Source organism: Serinus canaria, chromosome 3 (assembly GCF_022539315.1).
Source record: "Serinus canaria isolate serCan28SL12 chromosome 3, serCan2020, whole genome shotgun sequence".
NCBI classification, from domain to species: domain Eukaryota; kingdom Metazoa; phylum Chordata; class Aves; order Passeriformes; family Fringillidae; genus Serinus; species Serinus canaria.
The window spans coordinates 111,865,383-111,877,244 of record NC_066316.1 but is presented as its reverse complement, the minus strand read 5'-3'; the positions used below and the strand labels follow the sequence as shown (position 1 = coordinate 111,877,244).

Genomic DNA, 11,862 nt, shown 5'->3' with positions numbered 1-11,862 from the left:
CTGATCCGGAGTGAATCCTTCCATCCTTCCTTTCCTAGGGGCAAATTCCTCCCTTTTATCCAAGTCTTGGATCCCAGAAGTTTCCAGGGAATCCTTGGAGCCTTTTCCAGAGGGAAAGGAGAGCTGGGATTTGGGCAAGGGCTGGAGGGGCAGGAGCCAGGGAATGGCTTCCAGTGGGAAAGGGGAGCTTGGGATGGTGGGATCTTGGGAAGGGATTCCTGGCTGGGCTGGAATTCCCAGAGAATCCCTGGATCCCTGGCAGTGTCCCAGGGTGGGTTTGGATCAGCCTGGGATGGTGGGAAGTGTCCCTGGGATGGGATTGAATGTCCATGGATCCCATCCCAAACCATCCCGGGATTCTGGGATCCAGGACACTCAGGATCCATCCTGAGGGATTTTTATGGGATTTGGGGATGGAGAAGGGAAGGGAGACCCTGCCTGGAGTCCCCAATTCCCAGGGAAGCCCCTGGATCCCAAAATTCCTTCTCCAGGAGGAGTTGGGATGGGGCTGGATGCAAAGCCAGGCTGGGAGAGCTGGGAATGTGCAGCTGGATCAGGGAAGGATGCAGGGAATCCTTGGAGCCTTTTCCAGAGGGAAAGGAGAGCTGGGATTTGGGCAAGGGCTGGAGGGGCAGGAGCCAGGGAATGGCTTCCAGTGGGAAAGGGGAGCTTGGGATGGTGGGATCTTGGGAAGGGATTCCTGGCTGGGCTGGGATTCCCAGGGAATCCCTGGCAGTGTCCAAGGAAAGGTTGGAGCAGCCTGGGATGGTGGGAAGGCATCAACGGGAGAAAAATTATTCCCCAAATCCTCGTTCCTCAGAATTCCTCAGGCCATGGAGTGGGATCATCCTGGAATCCTGGAATGGTTTGAGGTGGGAGGGGACCTCAACGCTCCCATTCCATGGGCGGGGACACCTCCCACCATCCCAGGTTTTTTCAGGAAGTTTGGATGGATCCATGTCCTCTTTTCCTGTCCCACCTGGACACCACGGGAACTCCAGCTGCATCCACAGGGAATCCCAAACCCCTTTCCCTGGATTTGTCTGATCCCACACCTGTGGGAATCACCCATCCTCAGAGATTCCCAGGATCAGGGAGGATCCAGGATCTCCTCATCCCGGATCAGAGAGGGTTGGATCAGGAGGACCGGACACTTTGGACCCTCTGGAATGCTGCTCCTAAATTTTGTTCCCATTTTCCAGTGGAACAAAGATGGGAGAGGAACATTCCCGATTGCTTCCTCCTTGGAGCTGGAGCAGGAATTCCCGGGATCTGCTCCTGGCCCTGAAGAGCAGATGGGTTTTTCCCAATCCATGGATATTCCATGGGTGGATGATCCCACCTCATCCAGCTCTTTCCCAGTGGAAAATCCCATGGAATTGGGATCCAACTCCCCGCTCCAGGTCTGGGATGGGAAAAATTCACGGGATGAGTTTGGAACTCCCAAATCTTCCAACCCCACCAGATTTTTGGGGAATGGGGGTGGGGGGAGGGGAAACAACCCAGCCTCCCACCCTAATTCCCTCTTTTTCCCGACTCCGGGATGCCCCAATCCCGAAAAAAACCAGACGGGAATCACCGCAGGGATCATGGAAACCAAAGGAAAGGCCAAGGCAGTTTTATTTACATCCGTTGTGTACAAAAAAAAAGGACAGCTCGTGCCACCATCCGTCCCCAATCCCGTTTTTTCCCCCCTTTCCCAGGATTCTCCCCGGGGCTCCGGGATCAGGCCGGGTGTCTCCCAGCACCGGGAAAGAGCCGTGATTCCCTCCGGAGCCGGTCGGAGCTCGGAATGTTCCAGACACAGAGCGGACCCAAACCCTCTGTTCACACCCGGGTTGGAATTTTGGAGGTGCCGCAGCACTGGGAAACGCTTCCAGCTGGGAATGCAGGGAATTCCCACCCTGGAAAATCCAATCTTCCTTCTCCCCCTGCCCTTCCTGCAGGCAAAGATCCCCCAGGAATGGCATGGCAGCTCCCAAAAAAGCTTCTCCTGGAATGTTTGGGGGGTTTTCACCCTCCCTGGTGTCACCAGGAGGTGCCACCCCTGTCCCCGAGGGGTTCCCATGGATATTTTTCCATGCTCTCCACAGGGCTCCATCCCACCTCCACGTTTTTCCCGAATTTTCCCTCATTCCCTTCCATCGTGGTCTCCACAGCCCCGCTCTGGTTTTCCAGCCGGAAAGGAGGGATTTCCCCCAAGAATTCCCACCGGGATTGGTTTTTTTTGGGAGGTTCTTACAAAAAAAAGATTCTTTGGGAATTCATGGGGCTTTTCCAGTGTCACCCTCGGGAAGGACCACGGGCGTCTCCAACAGCTGGGAAAAAAAAAACCTTTGGAGCGAGGGAATTTCACTCCCTGACCACCTCCAACGGTGGTGGTGGGCAAAAAATCTTCTCCCCCTTTCCCAAAACGGTGCTGGAAGGGCAAAAAAAATTCGGGAAGAGATCCCAAATCCAGGCGGGAACAAGGGAGGGAGGGACACCAAGAGATGCCGCAGCCCACGGATGGGATGGGATGGGATTGGATGGAGAAGACTCCGGAGGGATTCCCGCCCCGCCCTGCCTGCCCAGCACCAAATTAAAGTCACACACGACGCACATTTCCCACAATTCCCTCCCCACCCGCTCCGTATTCCCGGGATTTCTCCCCGGGATCACCTCCTCAGCCCTCGGCTGTCCCCTCCGGACCTGGCTGACGGGCGGGAGCCACGCTGGGGTGGGCATCCCAAAAATCCCGCCCCGATCCCTTTCCCTCCCCACCCTCCCCGGAACGACGACGACGACTCCGATGGCTTCACCCCTCGACTGGTCACATCCACGAACAAAGAAAGCAGAGGAACGTCCACCATTCCCACACCATTCCGACCTTGGAGCTGCGGAAGCCTCCGGCACCTCCCCGGAGCTGTCAGTCCGAGCAGAGCCTCTTTACCTGGAGGCTTCTTCCTTGAGCTCCTTGTTTTTCCTCACTTCTTCCGCGTGTTTGTCCTGTGGGATCGGGAAGGAGGAGGGGGAGGAGGAGGAGGAGGAGGAAGAGGAGGAGGAGGAGGAGGAGGAGGAGGAAGACGCGTTAGCCGGGTTCCAGCATTCCGGGATCCCCACGGATCAGCGGCTCCGGAGGGGTTGAAGGCACGAGGTTCATCCCGCGGGACGCCACGGATGGGTCACCAAGCGTCCTCTCCTCCCCTGGGGTCACTTTAAGGGCTGCTGGTGGCACTTGGGGACACTTTGTCCTCGCCCTCTGGCTACGAGGGAGACGTCAACCGTCCCGGGAAGCCCCTTGGAGCTGGGATTAGCTGGGATTTTCCGGCATTATCTGGCGCTCTCCGCCTCTGCCCCAACGGAGGCGTTCGGAGAAGGGCACCGGGCGGGCTCCGGATGTTTTGGAGGGAGCTGGAGGTGGTGAGGGTGGGATTTTCCGTGCGGAGGTTGGGAACAGACCTGATTCGGGAGAGAGAAGAGGGCTGGAAGGGTGGGAATGGCTCCCAGCGCGGAGCTGGGGAGCTGCCGGATCCCTGGGAAGGGACCGGGGGAAGATCCGCCAGCCCGGAGGTGGGAAAAGTGCGAGGGAGGAGGCAGGGATGTGGCTGGGATGGAATTCCAGAGAAGCGGTGGCTGCCTCTGGATCTCTGGAAGTGTCCAAGGAAAGGCTGGATGGGGTTGGAGCAACCTGGGATAGTCCAAGGAAAGGTTGGGAGGGGCTTGGAGCAACTTGGGATAGTCCAAGGAAAGGTTGGAGATATCTGGGATGGTCCAAGGAAAGGTTGGAAGGGGCTTGGAGCAATCTGGGATAGTCCAAGGAAAGGTTGGGAGGGGGTTGGAGCAACCTGGGATGGTCCAAGGAAAAGTTGGAAGGGGCTTGGAGAAACCTGGGATGGTCCAAGGAAAGGTTGGGAGGGGCTTGGAGAAATCTGGGATAGTCCAAGGAAAGGTTGGGGGCAGAAATCTGGGATAGTCCAAGGAAAGGTTGGAGAACCTGGGATGTCCAAGGAATAGGTTGGAGAATCTGGGATAGTCCAAGAAAGGTTGGAGGGGTTGACATTGGGATAGTCCAGAAGTTGGGAAATCTGGATGTCCAAGGAAGTTGGAAGGGGCTTGGAGCAACCTGGGATAGTCCAGGAAGGTTGGAAATTGGATGTCCAGGAAAGTTGGAAGGGGCTTGGAGAAATCTGGGATGGTCCAAGGAAAGGTTGGAAGGGGCTTGGAGCAATCTGGGATAGTCCAAGGAAAGGTTGGAGCAATCTGGGATGGTCCAAGGAAAGGTTGGGTGGGGCTCAGAGAAATCTGGGATAGTCCAAAGAAAGTTTGGAGGGGGTTGGAGCAACCTGGGATAGTCCAGGGAAAGGTTGGGAGGGGATTGGAGAAATCTGGAATGGTCCAAGGAAAGGTTGGGTGGAGCTTGGAGAAATCTGGGATAGTCCAAGGAAAGATTGGAGCAATCTGGGATGGTCCAGGGAAAGGTTGGATGAGACTTGGAGCAACCTGGGATGGTCCAAGGAAAGGTTGGGTGGGGCTAGAGAAATCTGGGATAGTCCAAGGAAAGGTTGGAAGGGGCTTGGAGAAATCTGGGATAGTCCAAGGAAAGTTTGGAAGGGGCTTGGAGAAATCTGAGATAGTCCAAGGAAAGGTTGGGATGGGGTTGGAGAAATCTGGGATACTCCAAGGAAAGGTTGGATGAGACTTGGAGCAACCTGGGATGGTCCAAGGAAAGGTTGGGAGGGGCTTGGAGAAACCTGGGATAGTCCAAGGAAAGGTTGGAAGGGGCTTGGAGAAATCTGGGATGGTGGAAGCTGCCGAGGGTGGAACTGGATGATCCTAAAGGTCCCTTCCAACCCAACCATCCCGGGATTCCTGGGATTCCGAGTCCCACCTTGGTGGAACACGGGAAAAGCGAGGGCTTTGCTTGTCCATGGACAACACCCACATCCCAACTCTCCGACCTCTCCAAAGCCTACGGATCCTCCCGGGCAGGACCCCCCAATCCCAGTGGGACGCTGAGCTTGGGTGGGAAGGGAAGCGGGATCCCCTCTTGGATGGTGCCACCCCAAGAGCCACCAGCATCCCGAATATCCCGACTGATCCCAAGCCCTCCTCCAGCACCCACCTTCTCCTGGAGGCGCTCCAGCATGGCCGCCAGGTGGGCCTCGCGGTTCTCCTTGTTGGATTCCATCTTCTGCGCCAGCTTCTCCTTGGCCATCTTGATGAAGTTGTTGTTCTCCTCGATGGCCTTCTGGATCACTTCCCGCTCGTGTTCCCGCTTTTCCGCCAGGTGCTTCAGCAGCTCCGCCTCCTGGTACTGGATGAGGGGGGGACACCACGGGGACATTCCCGGGATAAAGCCACCTCTTCCAAACCCAAAAAACGGGAAACGCAAAAACGGGAGCGGGTGAATTCACCCACCTTTCTCCTCTCCTCCGCCGCTTCCAGCTTCTTCTGGATCTCCTCCAGGGAAGGGTCGCGGCGCCGGGGCAGGGAGGCGTTGAATTCCGGAATTCCGTCGAAGGACGGCGGCTTCAGGATGACCTCGAAGGATTGGCCCGAGGTGCGTTTGTTGAGCTCGATCACTTCCATGTCGGAGATGACGCACCAGGTCAGGTCCACCGTGTCTGGGTGGGTGGGAGGGGAAAAGGGTGCGGAATGAGCGCCGGGAATTCCCATTCCGGGATTCCCAACTCCGCCTTTCCGGGTATTCGTGAGTTTCATCCAGATTTAGCCCAAATGCATCCCTGGGGTTCAGGGATGTGGGAAGTGAGGTGGAAATTTTGGGATTCCCATGGATGGGGGTCAGCTGGAGGTATCTGGGAGAGTTGAGGGGTTGGGAATGTTCCTGTCTCTCCATCTCTCCCTGCTTTGGGAAGTGGGAATGGGATCGTGATCTCTTTTCCATTGTGGATCCCCTGGGATAACCTGGAGGAGCCCCTCAAGGTTCTTCCATGGCCTCTGGACATGGATTGGGATCAATCACCTGGAGCTGAAAAATATGGATAGGGGATGAGGGAATGAGGAGCTCCCAGAGTTCCTCTGGATCCCAACCCATCCATGGATCCAAGCTGGGAATATTTGGGAGAGCTGAGGTTTGGGAATGTCCCTGTCTCTCCATCTCTCCCTGCTTTGGGAAGTGGGAATGGTACCATGATCCCTTTTCCAGTGTGGATCCCCCTGGACAACCTGGAGGAGCCCCCCAAGGTTCTTCCATGGCCTCTGGACATGGATTGGGATCAATCGCCTGGAGCTGAAAAATATGGATACGGGATGAGGGAATGAGGAGCTCCCAGAGCTCCTCTGGATCCCAACCCATCCATGGGATAGGGTTGGGAATATTTGGGAGAGTTGGGGGTTGGGAATGTCCCTGTCTCTCCATCTCTCCCTGCTTTGGGAAGTGGGAATGGGACCATGATCCCTTTTCCAGTGTGGATCCCCCAGGATAACCTGGAGGAGCCCCCCAAGGCTCTTCCATGGCCTCCAGACATGGATTGGGATGAATCACCTGGAGCTGAAAAATATGGATATGGGATGAGGGAATGAGGAGCTCCCAGAGCTCCCCTGGATCCCAACCCATCCATGGTGCTCATCTAGGAATATTTGGGAGAGCTGAGGGGGCTGGTTCTGCCCAAACCCCTCCAGATCCCAACCCATCCTTGTGCAGAATTCCCAGGAAATTCCGGATCTGCTGTGCTCAGTCCAAGGGTGACCCCACTCATGCCAAGGAGGGGTCGAAGCTCCCCAGAAATCCCGGAATTCCCGGGGTTGGGAATGGGGTTCCCACCTTCATAGGCGTAGGTCGGCTTGTTGAGGGGATCCGAGAGGAAACAGGAGCAGAAGAGGGAGACGAGGGGCAGCTCCTTCATCTTCTCCTTGTAGGCTGGGAAGAGACGTCGGGATCGGGATCAGAGGGGCTCCGTGGGCCGGGAAAGGGTTGGGATGGGGGAAAAACGGGATGGAGGGAATTCCAAGTGGGATCAGAGGGATGGAAGGGCTCTGTGGGCCGGGAAAGGGGTTGGGATGGGGGAAAAGGGATGGAGGGAATTCCAAGTGGGATCAGAGGGATGGAAGGGCTCTGTGGGCCGGGGAAAGGGTTGGGATGGGGGAAAAACGGGATGGAGGGAATTCCAAGTGCCAGGGAAGGTGTGGGGATCAGAGGGGCTGGGGGAATTCCATGTGTCAGGAAAAGTTTGGGATTGAGGAAAAAAGGGTGGAGGGATTTCCAAGTGCCAGGAAAGGGGTGGGATCGGGGTCAGAGGGATGAGGGGGCTCCATGTGCCAGGAGAAGTTTGGGATTGGGATCAGAGGGGTGGAGGGGCTGCCACATATCAGGAAAGGTTTGGGATTGGGGTCAGTGGGATCAAGGGGCTCCATGTGACAAGGAAAGGGTTGGGATCAGGATCAGAGGGGTTGGGAGATTTCCATGTGCCAGGAAAAGTTTGGGATTGGGGAAAAAGGGTTGGAGGGATTTTCAAGTGCCAGGAAATGTTTGGGATCGGGGTCAGAGGGATGAGGAGGCTCCATGGGTCAGGAAAAGTTTGGGATTGGGGTCAGTGGGATGAGGAGGCTCCATGGGCCAGGAAAAATTTGGGATTAGGATCAGAGGGGTGGAGGGGCTGCCACATATCAGGAAAGGTTTGGGATTGGGGTCAGTGGGATGAGGGAATTCCAAGTGCCAGGGAAGGGGTGGGATTGGGATCAGAGGGGTTGGGGGATTTCCAAGTGCCAGGAAAGGTTTGGGATTGGGGTCAGAGGGGCTGGGGAAGTTGCTCCATGCCAGGGAAGGGCTGGGATTGGAGTAAAAGGAATGGGGAGGCTCCAAGTGCTGGGGAAGGGATGGGATCGGGATCCGAGGGATTGGGGGACTTCCATGTTCCAGGGAAAGAGTGGGATTGGGATCAGAGGGGTGGAGGGGCTGCCACATCTCAGGAAAGGTTTGGGATTGGGTCAGAGGGATGAGGGGGCTCCATGTGCCAGGGGATGGGGTTGGGATGGGGGACAAGGGATGGAGGGAATTCCAAGTGCCAGGAAAGGGTGGGATCAGGATCAGAGGGATTAGTGGGCTCCATGGGCCAGGAGAAGTTTGGGATTGGGATCAGAGGGGTGGAGGGGCTGCCACGTATCAGGAAAGGTTTGGGATTGGGGTCAGAGGGATGAGGGGGCTCCATGCATCAGGAAAAGTTTGGGATTGGGGAAAAAGGGATGGAGGGATTTCCAAGTGCCAGGGAAGGGGTGGGATTGGGATCAGAGGGGTGGAATGGCTGCCACGTATCAGGAAAGGTTTGGGATTGGGGTCAGTGGGATGAGGGAGGCTCCTTGTGCCAGGAAAGGTTTGGGATTGGGATCAGAGGGGTTGGGGGATTTCCATGGGCCAGGAAAAGTTTGGGATTGGGGAAAAAGGGTTGGAGGGATTTTCAAGTGCCAGGAAAAGTTTGGGATCGGGGTCAGTGGGATGAGGGGGCTCCATGGGTCAGGAAATATTTGGAATTAGGATCAGAGGGGTGGAGGGGCTGCCACATATCAGGAAAGTTTTGGGATCGGGGTCAGTGGGATGAGGGGGCTCCATGTGACAAGGGTTGGGATCAGGATCAGAGGGGTTGGGAGATTTCCATGTGCCAGGAAAAGTTTGGGATTGCGAAACAAAGGGTTGGAGGGATTTCCAAGTGCCAGGAAAAGTTTGGGATTGGGGTCAGAGGGGCTGGGGAAGTCGCTCCATGCCAGGGAAGGGCTGGGATTGGAGTAAAAGGAATGGGGAGGCTCCAGGTGCTGGGAAAGGGATGGGATCAGGATCCGAGGGATTGGGGGACTTCCATGTTCCAGGGAAAGAGTGGGATTGGGATCAGGGGGTGGAGGGGCTGCCACATATCAGGAAAGGTTTGGGATTGGAGTCAGTGGGATGAGGGGGCTCCATGTGCCAGAAGAAATTTGGGATTGGGAAAAAAGGGATGGAGGGATTTCCAAGTGCCAGGGAAGGGGTGGGATCAGGATCAGAGGGTTTGGGGGACTTCCATGTGCCAGGGAAGGGGTGGGATTGGGATCAGAGGGGTGGAGGGGCTGCCACGTATCAGGAAAGGTTTGGGATCAGGGTCAGTGGGATGAGGGGGCTCCATGTGACAAGGAAAGGGTTGGGATCAGGATCAGAGGGGTTGGGAGATTTCCATGTGCCAGGAAAAGTTTGGGATCAGGGTCAGAGGGATGAGGAGGCTCCATGGGTCAGGAAAGGTTTGGGATTGGGGTCAGTGGGATGAGGGGGCTCCATGGGCCAGGAAAAGTTGGGATTGGGGTCAGTGGGATGAGGGGGCTCCATGTGCCAGGGGATGGGGTTGGGATGGGGGAAAAGGGATGGAGGGAATTCCAAGTGCCAGGAAAGGGTGGGATCAGGATCAGAGGGATGAGTGGGCTCCATGGGCCAGGAAAAGTTTGGGATTGGGATCAGTGGGATGAGGGAGCTCCATGTGCCGGGGAAAGGGATGGGATCAGGATCAGAGGGATGTAGGACATTCCAAATTCCAGGGAAGGCATGGGATCGGGATCAGAGGGATGTAGGAAATTCCAGGTGCCAGGAAAGGGATGGGATCGGGATCAGGATCAGAGGGATGGGGGGAATTCCGTGTGCCAGGAAAGGGATGGGATCGGGATCCAAGGGATTGGGGATTTCCACATCCCAGGGAAGGGATGAGATGGGGATCAGAGGGGTGGGGGAAATTCTAAATTCCAGGAAAGAGACGTGATCGGGATCAGAGGGATTGGGAAATTCCATATTCCAGGGAAGAGATGGGATTGGGATCAGAGGGATGAGGGAATTTCCACATTCCAGGAAAGGGGTGGGATTGGGATCAGAGGGATTGGGAATTTCCACATTACAAGGAAGGGACGGGATTGGGATCAGAGGGATGGGGGGAATTCCACATCCCAGGGAAGGCATGGGATGGGGATCAGGGTCAGAGGGATGGGGGGAATTCCGCATTCCAAGGAAGGGACGGGATTGGGATCAGAGGGATGTGGGAATTTCCACATCCCAGGGAAGGGATGAGATGGGGGTCAGAGGGATGTAGGACATTCCAAATTCCAGGGACGGGATGGGATTGGGATCAGAGGGATGAGGGAATTTCTAAATTCCAGGAAAGGGGTGGGATTGGGATCAGAGGGATTGGGAATTTCCACATTATAAGGAAGGGATGGGATTGGGATCAGAGGGATGGGGGGAATTCCACATCCCAGGGAAGGCATGGGATGGGGATCATGATCAGAGGGATGGGGGGAATTCCACATTCCAGGGACAGGATGGGATCGGGATTCGAGGGATTGGGAATTTCCACCTCCCAGGGAAGGGATTGGGATCGGGATGGTGGCCAGCCCCAGACATTCCAAGCAGGATGAGCCGAGGATCCAGACGTGCAAAGGGAAAACTTGGGAATGACTCGGGATTGTCCCAGGCCGTCGATCCTGGTTTGTCACCATCGGGATGGATTTGGGGAGAATTCCAGGGTTGGGATGAGCCCAGGACACCTCGGGATGGGTTTGGGGTGCCGGGAGTGGGGGGGGGGGGGTTGGGGTGGCGTACCGGCCAGAGTCATGGCGAGGAAATCCTTGGAATTCTGCAGGAAGAGCGATGCTGGGCCTGCGGAGGGAAGGGAGGGATGGGGTCAGTGGGGGGGTCCTGGGAATGGGATGGTGGGAACTCACTGGGATGGAGGGATGGGATAATGGGATATAGGGATAATGGGATAATGGGATGGGATGGGATGGGATGGGATGGGATGGGATGGGATGGGATGGGATGGGATGGGATGGAAATGTACTGGGATAACGGGGTGGGATGAGATGATTTGGGATGGGAATGCACTGGGATACTGGATGGGAAGGGATGATTTGGGATGGGATAATGGGATGGGATGGGAAAGGATAACAGGATGGAATAGGATGGAATGGAATGGGATAATGGGATAATGGGATAATGGGATGGGATAATGGATACAGGAACACACTGGAGTGATGGAATGGGGTTGGATGGGATAACGGGATGGGATGATTTGGGATGGGATGGGATGGGATGGAAATGTACTGGGATAATGGGGTGGGATGAGATGATTTGGGATGGGAATTCACTGGGATACTGAGATGGGATAATGGGATGAAGATGGGATGGGATGGGAAAGGATAACGGGATGGGATAGGATGGAATGGGATGGGATAATGGGATGGGATGGGATAATGGGACAGGAACACACTGGAGTGATGGAATGGGGTTGGATGGGATAACGGGATGGGATGATTTGGGATGGGATGGGATGGGATGGGATGGGATGGGATGGGATGGGATGGGATGGAAATGTACTGGGATAACGGGGTGGGATGAGATGGGATGTGATAATGGGGCAGGAACACACCGGAGTGACGGGATGGGATGGGCACACACTGCGATCCCACACATCCCGTGGGATATTCCTGGCACACGCAGCCCTTCTCAGCTCCACATTCCTAATCCACAGGTGTGAGGACACACCTGGATACGCCTGGACACACCTGGACTCCTCCCTAATTCCCCATCCAATTCCCCCCACTCGTATCCCAACATTCCCAGTCCTCAGCTCCCCCCTTCCCGATGCTCCGGGATCCTCTCCCGCATCCCACTGGGATCATTCCTAGGATCTCCACCCCCAGGGCTTGGAACGGAAATTGGGAATCACGAAAACCGGGATAATCTGGGCTGTTCCCCATTCCCAGGGTTTTTGGGTGTGGAAATGTGGAGACTCCCTTCCAAAGGATGGAACGAGGTGGGATTTGGGGATTATTCCCGGGTTTTGATCCCCAAATCCCTCCCATAAAACAGGGATCCTTAAATCCCTGCAGCTCCCGAGGGAAGGAGAATTCCAGGGC

General features: G+C 56.0%; 1 protein-coding gene across 2 annotated transcripts; it reads right to left on the bottom strand.

Moving 5' to 3' along the window:
- Positions 1-1,587: 1,587 nt before the first annotated feature.
- Positions 1,588-11,862, bottom strand: STMN4 (stathmin 4). 2 transcript variants are annotated; one of them, XM_050972973.1, is made up of 6 exons: positions 11,373-11,856; positions 10,547-10,603; positions 6,767-6,862; positions 5,401-5,606; positions 5,105-5,296; positions 1,588-2,988 (listed from the first exon to the last, which is right to left on the bottom strand). In XM_050972973.1, exons 2-6 carry the CDS (start codon positions 10,557-10,559, stop codon positions 2,929-2,931), a joined length of 567 nt encoding a protein of 188 aa, XP_050828930.1. In that variant the 5' UTR covers positions 10,560-10,603; positions 11,373-11,856; the 3' UTR covers positions 1,588-2,928. The 2 variants fall into 2 exon arrangements, with proteins under 2 accessions (XP_050828930.1, XP_050828929.1); XM_050972972.1 differs by lacking the exon at positions 1,588-2,988 and adding an exon at positions 3,002-3,441 and having other exon boundaries at positions 11,373-11,862.